Source organism: Drosophila yakuba, chromosome 3R (genome assembly GCF_016746365.2).
Source record: "Drosophila yakuba strain Tai18E2 chromosome 3R, Prin_Dyak_Tai18E2_2.1, whole genome shotgun sequence".
In the NCBI taxonomy this organism is placed as follows: Eukaryota; Metazoa; Arthropoda; class Insecta; order Diptera; family Drosophilidae; genus Drosophila; species Drosophila yakuba.
The window spans coordinates 7331642-7350316 of record NC_052530.2 but is presented as its reverse complement, the minus strand read 5'-3'; the positions used below and the strand labels follow the sequence as shown (position 1 = coordinate 7350316).

General features: G+C 39.8%; 3 protein-coding genes and 1 long non-coding RNA gene across 6 annotated transcripts; 1 reads left to right on the top strand and 3 right to left on the bottom strand.

The window, feature by feature from the left end:
• Window positions 1–1340: 1340 nt before the first annotated feature.
• Window positions 1341–4495, bottom strand: LOC6535857 (homeobox protein vab-15). The gene is made up of 2 exons (XM_002096440.3): window positions 4235–4495; window positions 1341–2334 (listed from the first exon to the last, which is right to left on the bottom strand). The coding sequence occupies exon 2, from the start codon at window positions 1991–1993 to the stop codon at window positions 1454–1456; it is 540 nt and encodes a 179-aa protein (XP_002096476.1). The 5' UTR covers window positions 1994–2334; window positions 4235–4495; the 3' UTR covers window positions 1341–1453.
• A 111-nt stretch (window positions 4496–4606) lies between these two features.
• Window positions 4607–7321, bottom strand: LOC6535856. Its single transcript, XM_002096439.4, has 3 exons — window positions 6602–7321; window positions 6257–6548; window positions 4607–6140 (listed from the first exon to the last, which is right to left on the bottom strand). The coding sequence occupies exons 1-3, from the start codon at window positions 7141–7143 to the stop codon at window positions 4959–4961; spliced, it is 2016 nt and encodes a 671-aa protein (XP_002096475.2). The 5' UTR covers window positions 7144–7321; the 3' UTR covers window positions 4607–4958.
• Window positions 7322–11343: 4022 nt separating this feature from the next.
• Window positions 11344–18144, bottom strand: LOC6535855 (protein kinase C and casein kinase substrate in neurons protein 1). Of its 3 annotated transcripts, none has more exons than XM_015191914.2 (10): window positions 18025–18144; window positions 16092–16198; window positions 15441–15550; window positions 13569–13906; window positions 13152–13378; window positions 12968–13088; window positions 12794–12904; window positions 12536–12741; window positions 12238–12395; window positions 11344–12158 (listed from the first exon to the last, which is right to left on the bottom strand). In XM_015191914.2, the coding sequence occupies exons 2-10, from the start codon at window positions 16193–16195 to the stop codon at window positions 12052–12054; spliced, it is 1482 nt and encodes a 493-aa protein (XP_015047400.1). In that variant the 5' UTR covers window positions 16196–16198; window positions 18025–18144; the 3' UTR covers window positions 11344–12051. The 3 variants fall into 3 exon arrangements, with proteins under 3 accessions (XP_015047400.1, XP_002096474.1, XP_015047401.1); XM_002096438.3 differs by having other exon boundaries at window positions 12536–12738; XM_015191915.3 differs by lacking the exon at window positions 18025–18144 and adding an exon at window positions 17681–17699.
• On the top strand, window positions 13913–15408 carry LOC120322023. The gene is made up of 2 exons (XR_005561776.1): window positions 13913–15067; window positions 15130–15408. It is a non-coding gene; the product is annotated as an uncharacterized LOC120322023 (long non-coding RNA).
• Window positions 18145–18675: the final 531 nt, after the last annotated feature.

The window sequence follows — 18675 nt, the reverse complement described above, 5'->3', positions numbered from 1 at the left end:
CTTTTTCTCGAAATGGGACTCGCAAAATAAATGCAACAGATAGATTATCTGACTATTAATGTTGTAGGTTTAAGTAACGCTTTATTAGCCGACGGTATTTCATAATCTGAAAAGAAAACTGGACTTTTTTAAAAGGTACTTTATAATATACATAGGCTTGCATATTGAAGAGCACGCTCCTTTAGCTTAGTTAAGTGGAACTTTAATAACAACAATGGCCCCTTGATAAAAAAAAGTAATTGATTTCTTGAGTCATACGCTTCTCAAGAATTCTAAGCAAGAATTAATGAAAAGATCTATAAATAAGATGAGGTACTTCCCAGATAGCAAAAAGGTGTTCGGAAGCCTTAATAAATTTCTACCAAACACATCTTTCAATTCATCATATCAATGAAGTAAACCTCACATTTCCAAGAAAGATTTGTCAAGCCAAAATAAATTGCAACAAAACACTTCTGAATTGAAATAAATCTAAGTAACATGTACAAATTTAGTTGAGTGCTGCATGATTTTTATACCCATTACTCGTTGCGTAAGAGGGTATACTAGATTCGTTGAAAACTATGTAACAGACAGCATGAAGGGTTTTCGACCACGTATATACATATATATATACCTGATAAAAATATTATCTGGATCAATAGCCGAGTCGATCCGGCCCTGTCCGTCCGTATGAACGTCGAGATCTCAGGAACCATAAAAACTAGAAGGTTGAGATTTAGCTCACAGATTGTGTTTTTTTTTTTTTAGTCTTGTAATCTTCTATCGATATGCCAACACTCTTTTCTAACGCCCACAAACCGCTCAAATCTGCCACGCAAATCTGTTACACTTTTAAAAAACTTTTTGAAATTTTTTATATTTTTATTAGTTGTTTGTAAATTTCTATCGATTTGCCAAAAAACATTTTGCCACGCCCACCCTAACGCCTACAACCGCAACGCACACGCTTTTGAAAAGTGTTTTAAAATTTTGCTGTTGCTAGTTTTGTTTTCTTATCTCGATTTGCCAAAAATATTTTTGCCACGCCTACTCTAACGCGTACAAAGCAGTTAATGTTGAAATTTTTCCTTTGCACTTCCACTTACTGAGTAACGGGTATCTGATAGTCGGGGAACTCGACAATAGCGTCCTCCCCTGTTCGATAAGCAATCCCGCAAGAAAATGGTTTTTAAAACTACCTATACTTGTTTAAATTATTAAGTTTAGTAAGTTGCTTTCAGAGGTTAAAACGAAACTCAGTAATTATTTTATTCGTGGCTTAAAATATTTTGTGATATCTTTAATTGTTTTAATGAGAACCCATAGAAACAGCAAATAAATTCGGAATAATATATTTTATATTGTCGATTTGTTCTTTATTCTTATTTTTATTGTTAGGTATATGAATTATATTTACAGAAAGCCACTAAATTCCTAACAGTTACAGTCCATTTGGATATCCTTCCCCAGCTCAAGATACAACGATCATTTCCGGTTCCGGACTGGAAGCGTTCGATGAGAAGGTGGAGTCGCAGCTCTCGTCCTTTTCGCGTTTCTCCCGTCGCTCGCGAGCCCTTCGGTTCTGGAACCAGATCTTGACCCGCGTGTTGGTCAGCTCCAAGGAGTCCGCTAGTTTGTTAGCGTCCTCCGCGCTTAGGTAGTTGGACTCCTTGTAGGCACTTTCCAAGGCCTGCAGCTGCTGCGGAGTAAATGGGATGCGGGGCAGGCGACCAGGAGTTCTTTTTGCGGGAGCATTGTGGCGGAGGGCCCTGGGCAACTTGGGCGGATGGTAGCGGGTGTACTGCAGCCAGTCGTAGACGGGAATCTGAGCCTCTGCAGCAGAGACTGGAGGAGAACCTGCAGACTCCTTCGAGGAATAAGATGCTGGGTGGGCGTACGGATGGAAGGGCAAGCTGGCACGAAGTCGCTGCAGGACTCCCAAGGAGGCATTGGTGCCCACATATCTGTCGCCGGCTCGGTTCAAAATGTACTCGATACTGAAGTCACTCATCCTGCGACGATCCTTTCGCTTTGGTGGTCGAAGTGATACTGCTGAGTTAGCTGCGCATCCACGAGCTATTTATCCAAGGACCTCCCATCGCCGCCATTTGCATCCCAGCAGATAGTATGGCCATCCTTGTCACGCAGGACGAAGAGATTGGCCTGGCCCAATTCAAATCTCATTCGGAAGCAACGAGCCGCTTAATAGGTGTTTCCCATCCCTCCGGCCAGGTAGAAATCCGTTGGCCCACCAATACTACCCCCTCAGCGGCCCAGATTAGGCCCACGAAGGCAATAAATACAAGTACACGGGCTAAAATCATCTCTGACTCCCAGTAAAATCTAAACACCCTGCAAAGGTAATGTTACTTTAAAAAGGGAGAATTAAGTATTTGGTGTATCAAAGCAAATATGTGATTTATATCATACATATAATTAACATATCAATAGTTTGTCATTAAATTTTAAGGTCATTTTGTCTGATCCTAAAATGTAGTAAGGAGCCACATTATTTTACTTTAATTATATTAATTGTTGTATGCAATTATAGCCTCGCAAAAGAGTTGACGAATTTGTAGTAGAGCATAATAGGAAAATATCAAACTGATTAGCCTAAACCTTATAGCAAAGAGCATCTGATCTTCGGTATATCCTGTGCCCGTTCCAAATATTCCTCGTGAATGTGATAGTTTTTGATTTGTTGTGGTTTTTGCTTGGCGTTGGACAGGGTAGTTGTTCCTGAGTTGAAATCATATGCTGCCATGTTTTTCTCAAGCCCTCCCATCCTATCAGATCCCATTCCAATTCATCCCTTTGATGGGAAAACAAGTTGAGCCTGATATATTTCGATGCTCGTATGTTTTGATTGATTCGTAAATTTGTTTTCATAACAGTTGCCTTTGCGAAACGAGTTTTGTGGCAACCCTCGCAAAGTTCTTAAAGTATCAATTACCCTGTTAATTGAAAATAACCACTGAATAGGCAGCATACAAAAACTATAATAGAATACTATCTAGTTTGCAAAAAGGGAGGAAAGCTTCTAAACGGCAGTTTATCAACGAGTTTCTGTTATCACATATTTTAATAAAACCAATTATCTTATTTAAAATGTTAGTACTTGATACAAGCTATTTGACATTTGGAATGATGAATGGAATCAAAGATTAAGAACCTTAAAATACCACTTGACCTCGGCATACAAGTTTATGAAAAGTAATTTATTTCCATTATTCTTTATCGGCTTTTTTAATTTGAGGCCCACAATTCCAATGATTTAATGGAAAACGTATCTATCATTATTAACTGATAAAACCAACTGGTATTTACTGTAAGTAATTATCTTAGCACTGGAAATCTAGGTGTTCTATTACCACATCTAACACATTGACAATAAAGAAGTAATTTAGCTTAGCCAAGCCGAAGCCTTTATACCCTTACAGTAATTGTACTCATAAACAGTAACTAAACATCGAGTAAGAACACTTTATAAAACATCACAAGACCATAAATTCCTTTCCATTATTTTCCATTTAATGTTGGATGTATTTCTTTAACAATTTCTAAGTTCTTTGATATGTGAAAAAAATAGATTGTACCTAAAAGTAAACAATTGGATGGAACCAATTAAAGAGGTATCTCTACATTGTCGGCAATTTCTAAGTTTTTTTGAAGACCAATTATATCTGCGTGTCAACTTGGTTTTGTAAAACCTCTAACCCTTAAAAGCTTACTTCATAAAAGATATTATTGATACAGGGTTTTAAAAAAACTTTCAGGCATATAACAACCACTGACTTTAGCAAAGCACGCGGCTCTGTTAGTCATTCATTATATCATTAGTGGGGATCGATTGATTCGGTTTCGCAGGTGATCTATTAAAATGTATTTCAAATATTTGAATGGCGTACACAAATCATCTTTGAAAACTCTCTTTCTAGTGTTATGGAAGAAAGACACCTTGGTTCGCTACTATTTACCTTATTTATAAATCTTCTCCCTTAGGAATAACTTATTTTTGAGTACTTATGTATGTACAGAGATTATGCTGAATTATACTTGCAGTATAAGAACAATTCGTACCATTCGTACTTGCACTCTGTTTTAGACAGTGATAACTTACTAAACATAAATGTAAATGTAAATGAGTATGTATTACCTATTTGTTAATGGATCTAGTATGGTCATCCTTACGGCGCCCAAATTGGGATGCAAACCTTATATTACCACCTTATAATAGTAATAATTAACTTACCTTCCCTACGTTGCTTGGCGCAGCCCTTATTTATAATCTTATTCGTAGCGATGTTGAAAGGCCGCCTTTGGTTAGTCGGCTGAACTTCTCTGTGCCAAGTGGGTTAACTGGAAATTACACTCGCCTAGTTTTAGGCTGTATCCTATTATCTCAATTTCTGACTCTCTGTCGCTCTTAACGGGATCAATACTTTCTTTTTTTGCGAGCCTAGCCGTACGATACATGTATTGTTTAACATTTGGTAACGTTTAGGTGTATCGTGGTTTTTGTCTACAATTCAGATTTTTATGTACATGTATATGGGAGTAAGGTTGAGTTGGTTGCCATCCTTAATTTGGTCTTAATTACGAAAAGCAAACTAAGAAGTAATAATTAGGGTAGTAGATATAACTTATATTGTTTAGGCGGCTGTTAAAACTTGCTTAAAAAATACTTGAAAAGATTTTGGTTAATTGGAGCCAGTATCTTTTTCTAATCACTGGACAATTACCCGAGTATCTGCCAATTGTCATGTAATTGTCAACTAATTTTCCATTCGCACAATTTGCCAAGCTGCAATTACGTTTGCCAAAGTAGATGCCAGCACCTAACCATTCGGCCACAGATCCACCCCAGAGATAGGATGCCATACCTCAGGAGAACAAAGGCTCTGAGATCCGGCAGATTACAGTAGCGAGTCCTTTTTTGTGCGGTCTTGCGGTTGTCCAGAGTTTAGAGTTGGAACTCAGCAGATGCAGTACTTTCTGGTCTCCTTAACCGACGAGCATCCCGACTTTCCGGCGTAAATGTTCAACCGACTGATGCTGGGCATCTGAACGGGAATCCTTCGGGCACTGGTATCCCACTCCACGGTGGCCTCGAAAAGGGCGTCACCCGGCTGCACACTCAACTGGATAAGATACCTATTAGAGTTCCCTCTTTTCTGGACTGAGAATATTCGGCTCAGTTTCAACCGACGGCACCGTTCCGCTCCTTTTTTGCTGGCTACATATTTGTTGATGGACTCCACCAGCTGGGTGGACATGCTCCTGGCCCTGGAATCTGTTGTGGACACTTCGGAGAGGCTATCACACGTGCACCAGTGCTCCTCGATCCCGGCCTGGGAGCAATTCCTGGACCAGTCCACCTCCTCGAAAACGCTGTGGCAGGTGGAGCAGCCCTCAGGGCGAGGAAGCTTATCCTTCGGGGTATCCAACTCCAGGATGTGTCTCAGGGTGGCATGGATATCGTACGGTGATGCGAGGCGATTCCTATTTACCTGCAGGTTGCGCAGGAGCTTCGGGTACTTCTCACGAATCCAACGCGGAACACGGATATATATGAAGGGCAACCGTTCTTCCACGAAACCGCTATCCAATTTCCTCAATGGTCCAAACCTGGCTCCATGATCGCTGAAGAAGATGATGATGGTGTTATCCATTATTCCGTTTTTGTCCAACGTCCGCATGTACTTCACCATCCTCTCATCCATGGCGGAGGGCATAGAAAAGTCATTGTGGCTGAATGTGTTGGTCCAGAACATGCCAAAGAAGCTGCTGTTCCGGTTGACCTTGGTGAACTGGACGCCCAGGTCATAGATGTACTCGGAAGCCGGCCTGCGCCCTAAGCAGTAGGGCATTTGACCCTGCTGCGTCATCCTCAGCTCCTTCTCCACGGCCAGGACCAGTGGTCGGCCGTACACGTCTGTCGGTGGATTGAAAAAGCCCCTGCTTGAGTAGTCAAATGTGGAGAACTTGCTCCAGTCCTCGGCGAAGGCCGTTGTGTATCCTTTGTCCTTAAAGTCCTTCCAAATAAATGGACAGGCGTCCAGACCACGTACTTTATCAGGATGGCACCGTGCGTTCGCGTAGGTTTTATTAAATCCCGTGAGAATCGCCATCAGATTTGGAAACGTGTTGTCACCCATCTAATGTAGAAAGGTGAGAAGTGTGAATAAATTCATGTGATTTGCATAACTTTTATGGAAATTTGTAAAAAGCTAAATTCAAATTTAAACTAACTTATTTTCAGACATCTAATCACCTTATTGTATCCCTGAAGCTCGAACCAATGCTGACTGTTCAAATACTCGAACATCCGGGGCATCGTTAGCTCAAGAGTCATTCGTGAAATAGAATCAATGCCCCACAGCAAAACACTGGGCCTTCGTTTATGCAGCGATGTAGGATTATTGATCCGATCCTTCCGAGGATGCACAAAACTGAAGGCGTCCTTTTGCGACACCTTATCGAATGGAGGCCGACAATAGGTGATCATGGCAGTCACTTCAGTTGGCACCAAGAGGTCCTGCTGAAATTCAACGCAAGGCCGCAACCTGCCGGGATACTCATCTTCAGTGTCCATCTCTGAATGTCGTTTGGAACTTACTTGTACTGATGGTCCGCGTTGGTTGAAGAGCCTGCTCGAAGGATCTGTTTGAAGCAGCAGGTGGAGTTTTCGTTCTTGTGCAACCTGTAGGTGCTGTCCGTTTGATTAAAGATCACTGTGATCATGTCGGGACTTTTGTCACACACAATATAGGAATGTTTCTTGTAGATATGCTGGATGTTGCTGGCAAAGGGATTGGGGTGGCCCATTTGGCATTGCGGGCTGTTGACGAAGTACTTTTTTCCATTAGATTCTAATGCATATAAAGTCTCTGTTCTCCATTCTCCAGTAAATGGTAATGAGGTGCTGCTTTTAAGGACTCTATCCATGTTCGCGGTGGTGCTTATTTCGGTTTGATCCTCGGTGGAGCTATCAGGAGCTACACCGCTCTTCAGAGGATTATCTGCGCTGCTCAAGGTATAAATTGCCAAGGTTAAAAGCACCAAGCTTAAAAAGAATATTTTCACTATCCAATTTGAGGGTTTCGTTTCGCTAGGTTCTCGCTCCTCATTTGGAACAAGTTCATATTTAATGTTCGCCATGTAAGAATTGACACTAACCGAAAACTAACATATACAACAAAGCGATTGTTTTATTCCAATAAATTATATTTTTCTAGTATTTTCCGTTTTTGTTATTCTTGACCCAGCGTTATCCACACCATTTCCGCGATATAACTGAAATCGGACCCATATGTCCGCCACGCTCAGAATTTTACACACAACTGACGATAGCTTTCAGTAGCCAGCAATGAAGGGGGTTCTCTATTACTAATCAAACACTGAGTGCTCAAAAGTTTCTGGGAACTGTGCGGTCCACTGAGATAACTTCGAGTACATAGTCATACCATAATTATTTCAAAGGCGATTTGTTGCCCCTTGAAGCTGATTACGTTATCCTAGAATATATTTTCTCGCTTCCATTAATAGTTAATAAAACTGCAAAGCGGGCGTATGGAACAAAATTATTACTAACTATTATAATAAAATACATTCGTACACAGAAATCGTCAGCTTTGTATTACAAAGATTGTAATATAACAAAGTGTTATTACTTCGGCTACATAAATTTCCAATACTTATAAAAACATACATTTTTAAAGTTGTCACACCACTAAAGGTGGCAAGAATTTTCCACGATTGGGCGCGATCTTCACTTATCGTGACTTGACGGAAAGTCTTTTACATATCTATCGTGAAATGCTATGAAATGGTCATCACCAAGACAGACGCCTAGGTAAAAGGTATGCAGGTAATTAAATTGTTGTTGTTAATTGATGAGCTGTTGCAAAAAACAAATGAAGGTCCATTCACACTGCATACGGCATTGTAATAATTCTATTATTATCTGCTTCGAGAATATGGATAAGCGTCGATCAAAGCAAGTACACTTTGAAAAACACTTTTACGATAAGTTGGTTAAACAGATATATGGAAAACAGAATAATTGAATGGTGGAAGTTAGTTATTTTATAATTATTTCATTTAATTTATTAAAAAAAAATTGTTATTCACTTGTTACTAAATATTCTATGAATAAAATTAAGTGTATTTACAAGGACAGAGGCGTTATCGTCTCCAAGTCAAAACAAGAGAGAACGCTATAGTCGAGTTCCCCGACTATCTGATACCCGTTACTCAGCTAGTGTAAGTGCGAAGGCCAGTTTTTAGCGGTTTGTGGGCGTTAGAGTGGGCGTGGCAAAAAGTTTTTTGGCAAATCGATAGAAATTTACAATTTACCAATACAAAAATGAAAAAATATTAAAACATTTTTCAAAAGTGTGGGCGTGGCAGTTTGGGCGGTTTGTGGCCGTTAGAGTGGGCGCGGCAGCATGATTCGACAAACTTGCGCTGCGTCTATGTCCCTGGAGTCTGTATGCCTAATCTCAACTTTCTAGCTTTTGTAGTTCCTGAGATCTCGACGTTCATACGGACAGACAGACGGACGGACAGACGGACATGGCCAAATCGACTCGGCAATTGATCCTGATCAAGAATATATATACTTTATATGGTCGGAAATCCTTCTTTCTGCCTGTTACATACTTTTCAACGAATCTAGTATACCCTTTTACTCTACGAGTATCGGGTATAACAAATAAGCTGGCAAATGAAATAAAAGCTATAGTCGAGTTTCCCTACTATCAATAGAAATTCGGAAATACAATAATAAAATCAGGAAACAAACTATGTCTCTGGCATCTTGACATCCGGCCAGATCAATAGGGCTAATGATTCTGATCAAGAATATACATACTTTTCAACAAATAAAGTATACCTCCTACTCGACGAGAAACGGGTATAATTAGTACCATGCGAATTGTTTCAACACAGTAAACCAATTCCACTCAACATGATTATATATAATTTAGTTTTTTTTTTGCCATATTTATTTGCTTATCTTTTAAAAGGGTCTAACCATTTATTGCTTTAATGGTTTTAGTAGCGCTGCTTCAAATTAGAATTTAATAACCACATGAACTTCTTAGCGAAGTCGCTTTAGTCGAGTTTCCCGACTATCTGATACCCGTTACTTAGCTGGTGGAAGTGTAAAGGAAAAATTTTAACACAGACAGTCTTTAGCGGCTTGTGGGCGTAAAAATTACAAGTGTGGGCGTTAGAGTGGGCGTGGCAACATGGGTCAGCAAACTTGCGCTGCGTCTATGTCTCTGGAGTCTACATGCTAAGTCTCACCTTTCTAGCTTTTATAGTTCCTAAGATGTCGATTTTTATGCGGACAGACGAACATGGCCATATTGACTCGGCTATTGATCCTGATCAAGAATATATATAGCTACTGCAGATTCAGAAATTCATTTTTCTGGATAAATTCAATGAGGAAATCAACAAATTTACTTATCTTTTAAAATTGAAGTTATCGGTTTCCACACAATATTACCGGTTTTTGTTCTTTTGTCCTTATGTTAAATAATCCGTATAAAATAGAGCCTCATGAAAAGAAGTTTGTGAAAAATTGCGCGATTTGATAGACAATTTTTTTGTTGATCAACTGACCAAAGTAGTGAAGAAATCAAATATATATTTATATATATGTATGTACATATATATTTATATTTCACAGGGTTACAAAAGCTTATAGGAACACGTAGGACTAATTCTTTCTACCTGTTACATAGCTTTCAATGAATTCAGTGTACCCTGTTACTCTCCGAGTAACGGGTATCAAAATCAAAGCTATATTATACAGCTACATATAAAAAGTCGATAACCAATAGAAAATAATAGCAAAAAGTCATAGTTTTTTTTCGATCATCTTATCTTGGGTAAATATAATTTTTTTAGATTTTCGTTTTAATTTGCTCAGAATCCATATTTGTACACGAAGTTTTTGAAAGTAATATTACAAATAGCCACTTGGATTTTTTTAACTGTAATATAAATTCGAATGATCATCCCCAAAAGCATGCTAAGAAATTTTAAATTAATTGTAACGTTTGAAATTATTGCAAAATCGCAATTTAAACCAGTTCGATTTGGAGGTATAGCCTTCAAGTTTATGGAATTGTTGCTAAATCGCACAAAAACAAAAACCGTACAGCTTTTGTTTATTTTATGGTTGCCATGTTCGTAATATGTTTTAAAATAAAACAAATTAATTTTTTAATCAAACAAAAAATTTAATAAATTAATATTAATATTAATATAATAAATATTTTGCTGTATTTATACCCGTTACTCGTAGAGTAATAGGGTATACTAGATTCGTTGAAAAGTATGTAACAGGCAGAAGGAAGCGTTTCCGACCATATAAAGTATATATATTCTTGATCAGGACCAATAACCGAGTCGATATGACCATGTCCGTCTGTCCGTCTGTCTGTCCGTCCGTATGAACGCTGTGATCTCAGGAACTACAAAAGCTAAATTGTTGAGATTAAGCATACAGACTCCATAGACATAGACGCAGCGCAAGTTTTTCGATTAATGTTGCCACGCCCACTCTAACGCCCACAAACCGCCCAAAATTGCCACGCCCACACTTTTGAAAAATGTTTTGAAATTTTTTTTCATTTTTGTATTAGTCTTGTAATTTTCTATCGATTTACCAAAAAACTTTTTGCCACGCCCACAAACCGCCCAAAGCTGCTACGCCCACACTTTTGAAAAATGTTTTGATATTTTTTCATTTTTGTATTGGTCTTGTAAATTTCTATCGATATGCCAAAAAACTTTCTGCCACGCCTACTACAACGCCTACAAACCGCCAAAAACTGTGTTTAAGACTCTCCTTCTCCCTTCCACTAGCTGAGTAACGGGTATCAGATAGTCGGGGAACTAGTCGATAGATAGTCGACTATAGCGTTCTCTCTTGGCTGTTGTTTTTGTTAGGCACGTCGCAATATCCGGTTGAATTATGAAAAATCTCGTCGGTATAAGCGGTTTGTCGCTAAAAGCGGAGACGTACTAACCGGAGGTCCTTTCATATAACTTTGTATGAGGACCAACCAAGCCATCCAGTTTCTGTCGCAATAACCGGACTGACGCTATGAGCGGAGTCGTTATAACCGGATTCTACTGTATATAAAATATGTAAGTATCCTTGTAAATATTACAATTGTTAACTTTATGTCCAATACAAAAGTATTACTAATTCCTCTTCCTTAAAAATATTATTGTTTAGGCTGCCTGAAAGTAGAAGTAGAATAATTTAATTATACATTTATCCAATCGTATGGTAAGATAGAATCTAAATCAGACCCAAATAAACTGAAGAAATCACAATCGGGTTTTGATTTTTTTTATTTCAATAATTTAAGTCATTTAAAAATGTACATTTACAGTATACATAATCCAACACGTATGCATACACAAAACTTCATAAATAATAAAATGTTCCAGAAACGCATTACAAATGCTATGCATGTACAATATCTAAATATGCCAAAGACTACGCTGCGCCTCCCGGCTGACCACAAAAAAGGTTTACGGCACAGAGAGGGAGTAAAATTGCGGCCGCATCGTGACAAAAAATACATAATTTCAGTTTCAGTTTGTTATACATAGCATAAATTACATAATACATTTAATTTGTAATGTCATTTCATACATTGACGTTTACACTTATTGTTCTGTTGACGACTTTTGCTAAGTTTTCTGTTACATATCTGCATGTTCGTATCGACCTGCTAACGGCCGCATTGCTACTGTTGGTGAGTTGATTGGTAGGTTGGTTGAATGATCGGCATCGGGATCGCTGCATTTATTCGATGCCCAATGCTTCAGATGCCGCACTATCGTTCGGATAAGTACGAATAGTGCAAGCGATTGCTCATAACAATTTCTAATACATATGTATGGTAATTTTTTCATCAACGACTCTTTTACTGTATACGCAATCCGTAATGCGTCTCTAACCTTTCTGTTATGCTGCATATACATATCTGCGTGTATATAACTGCTTAACGACTTCCACTATTCCCCTACGCCGGCTTACGCGGTCTCCACATAGTTCGCCGGATACAGTCCGACGCGTCCATTCATGCGTCCCTTGCACCAGCCTTGTTCGTCTTCATCTTCGAGCTTCTCGAAAACATCACCTAAAAGAGCAAAGTAAAAGGGTGAACGAGCGGTGAGCGGTGACCGTTGGAGATTATCATATGGAGGGCTTCCACACACCTTGCTTGAATGTGAGCTCATCACTTTCAGCGCCCTCGTAATCATACAGCGCTTTGACCGGCACGCCCGGCTCACCGTTGTCCACCAGCACGTTGTCGCCCTCGTCCCACTCCTCCTCCTCGTCGAATGGATTTGCATCGACTTTGCCGTTGCCGTTGCTGTGTATACAAATTGAAATCAATTAGTTCAATGAAAATGAGCGCATTCAACGCGACGTGTCTCTGGGTTGGCGAGCAAGCCAGCTATCCAGCCATCAGGCCGAGTGTAATTCAAAACAATACAAACTGTTTCAACTTACGTTACGGTCGAGTTGCGATTGGAGGCCGCTGTAGCCGCTGCTGCCGTTGCTGTCGCAGCGCCGGCAACTGCTGCCGATGTTTTGGCTTCCGATGTGGTGGCTGAGGATTGCGTGGTCGCTACTTCGCTTTTCACACTCGCTCTGCTGCTGACACTGCTCAAGGTGCTAGTGTTCTTCCTCAGGCTGTTTGTCTGGGGGTATTCCTGCTGAAGAGTTGGCTTAGTCAGAAATTAACTACTGTTTGGTCAACTAGCTTACGTGCACATCCTCGGCCACAGGTCGCTGGTTGATGAGCGTGATGGGTGCAGCCGGCAATGCCTCTTTTGATTTGTTGCCCTTGGCAATGTCACGGAACTCCTCCGTGTATTCCTGTCAAGAAAGCGGAAGTTCCATTAACGGCTGAACTGGGCTTCAGTAAAACAGAACACTCACCACAAATGATGGCCAATTCATGGCCATGTTAATGCCGTGATTGTTCGACCACCATTTTAGATCTTTCTGCTGGTCTGCATTGTTGATCGTGTGGGAGAACTCCTCGTAGATTTGGGGCAGGCTGTAAACCATGAAAAGTGTTTTAAAATAGCTCAGTCATGGTTAAGTTATATTCTTTTCGCACCTTTGCACTTTCGTGAGATCAAGGCACGAGTGCACGTTGAACAGGATTTCTTTGAAGAACTGCAACCGCGTCTTCTCAAAGGTTTGGCACTTATCAAACACGGATGTCATGTCCTCGATGTACACCGAATTGTATTTGGTGATTTCAGCAATCGCCTGCTCGTACTTTTCCCGGCACTTTTGCACTTGATCTTTGGTCTTTTGCACTCGATCGTGCATTTTCTTTACCTAATTAGGAGTTGAGAAATGGTGTGAACATAAAATTGAGAAAATCCAGCAACTAACAGCTAATAATAATTGTATATATAATTACACTATTGCTGTGGCTGTGCTGTAATATTTAAAATAGGATTGTGTCAACATAAGAGTATAAAATCATATGACGACAAATTATTTTTGATTTTTGGAAGATCCTTACCTGATCCGGAGACAACGAGCTGTCGGCATTGGCATTGCGTTCCTGATTGGTAGCACTGCGCTCCGTCTTGCAGGCCGAATGGTAGTCCGCTTTGGCCTTCTCGACCTTGGCCAGCAGCTTGGCCCAAGGTTTCTGGGCCTTCTTGAACAGATCCTCCAGGTCCTTGCGCTCCTTAATCTGCATGAGCGTGTGGTGGTAGTTCTCCTTCTGCCACGTCTTTATTTGGCTGTTCACATCGTTACAGAGATTGTCCTTGATCTTCATGTGAACGTCGGAGATGCGTTCCGATTCCGTCAGCACGCCCTTCCAGGCTGCCTCCGTAGTTCCGTATTCCGGACCTGGAACAAATCAGGCATGGGTTACATATCTCTTCTAGCAATTTTCAATTAACAACAGATTACAAGCATGTCACCAAGTCGAGCTGTTTGCCGCTGACGTCACCGTGAGCCCCTCGGGCGATTGGTTTATCTAATCAGCCGCAGCCGCAAGATATATATGTATGTACATATGTAACCATAGCTATAGCTATGGCAAATATAATATGCCCGAAGAACGAGCGCTTGTATGGGTGCTGCTATGGAAGGAACATCGTACATTTTTGGCATTTTTTATTGGACCCCTAACACACGGCAATCCAATTGATATGATGCTCGTCTTATAATTGGCAGTGCACGGAACTCGTTTGCCTAACGACTCACTATCCCCAATGCCCCATGTGAAAAAACGCACAGACAGAGATAAAGAAATTGAGACGCTTAGCACACAAATAACTCGTTCTATTTTCACGTCGCATTGATTTTTGAAACCATTTCAAGCGTCGCTTGGTGCCGGTTTGCTTTGGTGCCGAGTAATGGGCCACTGTCCAGCGCTTCTGCCTCCCAGTCTCCGTATCTGTATCTGTATCTGAGAATGTATCTGTATTTACATCTGTATTCGTATCTGTATCTTTGGCTAGACACAGCTAGGCAAATTCCTCGCAAATAAGAAAACTCAAAGAGCACTCGGAGGCGGAGGAAGTGGTGGTCGCTTTTGCAATTGCCATCGCTGGTTACTGTGAAAGTGGACACTGAGAATTCCGTGCAGAGGTGGTCACAGAAAATAACAGCAATAGAAACAACGGGCAAAGCCGTTTCTAACTTCGCCAGCGCTGTACTAAATTTCATTTCACGAAGAAGCGCGCACACTGTGCCGGACATCCGCCAAAAATGGTTAGAGACCCAATTCCCAAAACAAGGAGTATGAGTCGATTATTACCGCCGTTGCCTGTAACTACTACTGCGGGCCCGACCCACTGCTTAAAAATCATAGAATCGGAGAAGGTATAGAAATTTCTGAAGGAATAGCAATGTCAATAAATTCAAAAATTTTATTTTATTATAAAGCAGAAGAACACGGACATTTGATTCTTTGTTTATTTTTTCTTTTCCTATACAAATTTGAGACTTCCGCTGCCGATTTAAAATGTTCAGAACAAAGTGGGAGTGTATGCATATGTTTATGTAAGTTAATCGAAACACTTTGCTTGCTCCGCTCATTAACATACTTAAATAAATTGGTATAGCAATTTTGAACCACAGTACGCAGCTTTTGCAGAATACAACCGACAAAAACGAGGTAAGGAAAAACGTAAAAAAAAACCATTAATAGCTTAAGCCACTTATCGCACAACGGCAACAACAATGCTCAGAATGATGTACAGAATGTAGAAAATAAGAACAGCCAGTGGGCCAAATAAGTGGTGGGAATTAAACGCGAGCGGGTCACTTGATGCTCCACTGGGCTTTTAGCTCGTGAATAAGTGTTAGCAAACAGAAGGCTTCCACAACTGATGATGTCTTATCCCGCCACCCACATCCCCTTCTGTCCACTTACCTTTCTCAATGAGTTCACCCCATTTCTTTGACCAGGTGCGCAAGCTTTTCGCATATCCCTTCTCGATGTCGGCACGCTCCTGTATCAGTTGCTGTAGGTCATTGCAGAGTCTGCGGAATGAGACAAGAATCATAATAATGCAAACCGGTTTGGCTTTTGGGCTTGGGTTTTGGTTCGGGTGCCGATATACTCGGCTGGCAATGACCCAGCGTCGCCCAGTGCAATACACATGGAGAAACGAACTTAAGCTATCAATAATTAGCCAGTCTACTTATAAAAAATGCATATTAATGTATAATAATAAAAATGTATATAATAACAATATCTGTATCACTAGAATACAGAGCTAATTGGAAAATGTGAAAAATGTAATCATAAGTGGACCAAATTGAGTTAATACTAAAACACGCGTTAATAGGTCTGTATCTCTTATTAAATTACTTTACACATAGAGACGACATGCTGTAAATTTGTATTCAAAACAATGTGATGACACAGCATGCCCTACTATCATATACCAATACCAATTGGTATTACAGAAACGTTAAAAAACGAATGTATTGCAGCTACGCATATGTTTTTGAATATAAAGCCAATTGTGTCTTATGAAGGAATTTGACGACATTTTGGTAATAAAGTCTCTCCACTCACTTGTAACCATCCTCGATCCGCTTGGTGGTGCGTTTATAGTTGCCGGGCTCCCAGAAGGAATCGCTTCCAGCCTGCAGGAGCTGATCATCGCTATGGTGGGACATTTCCTGTGGGTTCCAATTAATATTAATCAATCACACACGAGGGGCTTAAGCGCAATAATCGTAAAATATGAGTTCTGGTTACGTATATAGACACTGCCATGGCGGCCATAAAAAACTTCCACACAGCAGCAACAACAAAAAGCTCTTTGTTTATATGCAAACTTGTATTTTTATAGTGTTTGGCTAAGACCAACAAATCGTTTGTTAAACGATATACTATAGTGAACCCAAACGAGTCTCTGAGTAAATTTCTTGTTTGCCCAATTTGTTTCGATTAAGAAATTCCTTCTCATTGATGCAACAGGCAGAAGTTTAATTATTGGAGCTTTATCAACGACCGTATTTCTTGACGGTTTCGCCGAGTGTCCCCATTGATAAGGACTGGACTTATCACCCCTGACTCATTGTGAAACTTTGCAGGCTACTCTGCGAATAGTTCATATTTATCTGTTTATTATTTTAAAATTGGAATACTAAGAAATTTAGGAAATTTCAATAAGTTAAAAATTGACCAAATTATTACTAACAAGAGAGAACTATAGTCGAGTGGAAGTGCAAACAAGGAAGTTCAACATCTCGACGTTATTTACACTAATTTTTCATTTTATAAATTTAATAAGCGTTAAGTTTCAATTTTAATTAATTTTTTTACGAAACACAGATAATGTTTTCTCTCTGTACATCTTATCAAGGTAATTGTCCTGCATCCCCTGTTGGCATCCAAACAATTTGAATAACTTTCTAGCCTACTAAAATGAGGTACTAATATTTGAGTTTGAGATGTAACATGAATCGTATTGTGACAACATTTCAGAATTCAATTCTTTCTGTGTAGCATGCTACATGTTTTAATACTTTGCGATGGGAAAAGTGGGTATCTTATCGGTGGAGTCTCCCTGCATCAGCTGTTTGTAAACAATGCAGTGGTTTGAGTTCCACTCGCACACACCCCTATGGTGAATAACGGTTAAATTCTCAGCAGCATTGACCGGTCATATACATGCTTTCTTGTTTATATATGTATAATAACCTCTGCTGGAATGTAATAATCTACACACATATGTAGATGGCTGACGACTGATGTTAAGGCTGAAGATTCTGGAATCTTGAATCTCGGGTTGACTTGATTTGGGCGTCATCGGCGCACGATGCGCTTACGGGTTTCCCCCATCATCGGCTATAAATATAAATATAGGATCGCGGGTTTGTGCGATTTTCGTGTTTTGTGAGTGAAAATGGCCAGCAGAAAGTTTACAAACAGGTTGACGCATACTTCGCATATTTGTGGAGATAGATAAGCAACTTTACGGCGCTCTCACAAACGCACACATATACATATACACATGCACATCTAAACTAACACGTCGCACACTTAGGCGATAAGAAGTCCCCCTCCACCACCCTATCGAGAAACTCGTTTATCTTTGAGATTGAACTTGTCTCGACCGTTTTTACTGTAAATATTTGCATCGTTTTCCAGCACACCTTACATAAGGTCTTCTTGGGCGCTGCGATTAAAATGCTTTCGCTGTGCACTAATTTTTAGCAGGCGGAGCGTACGAAGAACACTTGCTGGCCGATTGGATTTTGTTGTTGCCAGACGCACACCGACACGCACACACGCTCGGCTAGGTCACACACACACACACAGAAACACACGGGAAGCGAAATTCCGCTACACCCAAACGCGTTTACACGAAATGTTCTAAACTGCGATCGGTTTTGTTGTTGCTGATGTTGCAGCTGCATTGCATTTAAATCGGTTATTAAATAATCCTTGGCTTTAGGTCTCTGGCACTTGCTAATTCCGAAACAGAGCGACAACCTACCAATAACAAAATAGCGTAAAAAAGCACTGCAACTTGAGTGTGTGTCTGGAATCGCCAACTAAAAAACTATGTACGGTATGACCGTTTTGTGACAATTAAAATTTACCTCGCGGCTAGCTGCAAATACTGTTTAATAACTACCAAAAAAATACCGAATGTTATTTAAAATACAAATTAATTTTTAAGACGTCTGTGGTTTTTTGATTGGTTGAAGAAAGCACTTAACAATTGTAGGGTGACCATTTAAAAAATTTTTTTTATTCCCATAGATCGATCTTAAATAACATGGACATTTAAATTTAGTTTTATTTTTTAGGTAGTGATATTTGATACAACAAAAAGAAAAATGTAATACTGTATTAACATGGCCAAGTTTAATGATTCCCATGTGCAGGGTGATTTAGCATGAAATTAACCAAAGAAATTGGTGAAGTTTATAACGAAATTTTCGTTTTGGTTGGTGCTTGCGCCTATTTTCTCTAGTACTTTTGTAATCGAACAAGAAATCAAACAAAAATTAAAGCCGCTTAATGCATTTTTCAATATAAACGAACGCGTTCAATTGTAATTTCGAAATTACTTATAGAATAGCACCCAAAAAATATAATTGAATTTAAATTACAAAGGAATTACACTCTTCCCTCTACCTCC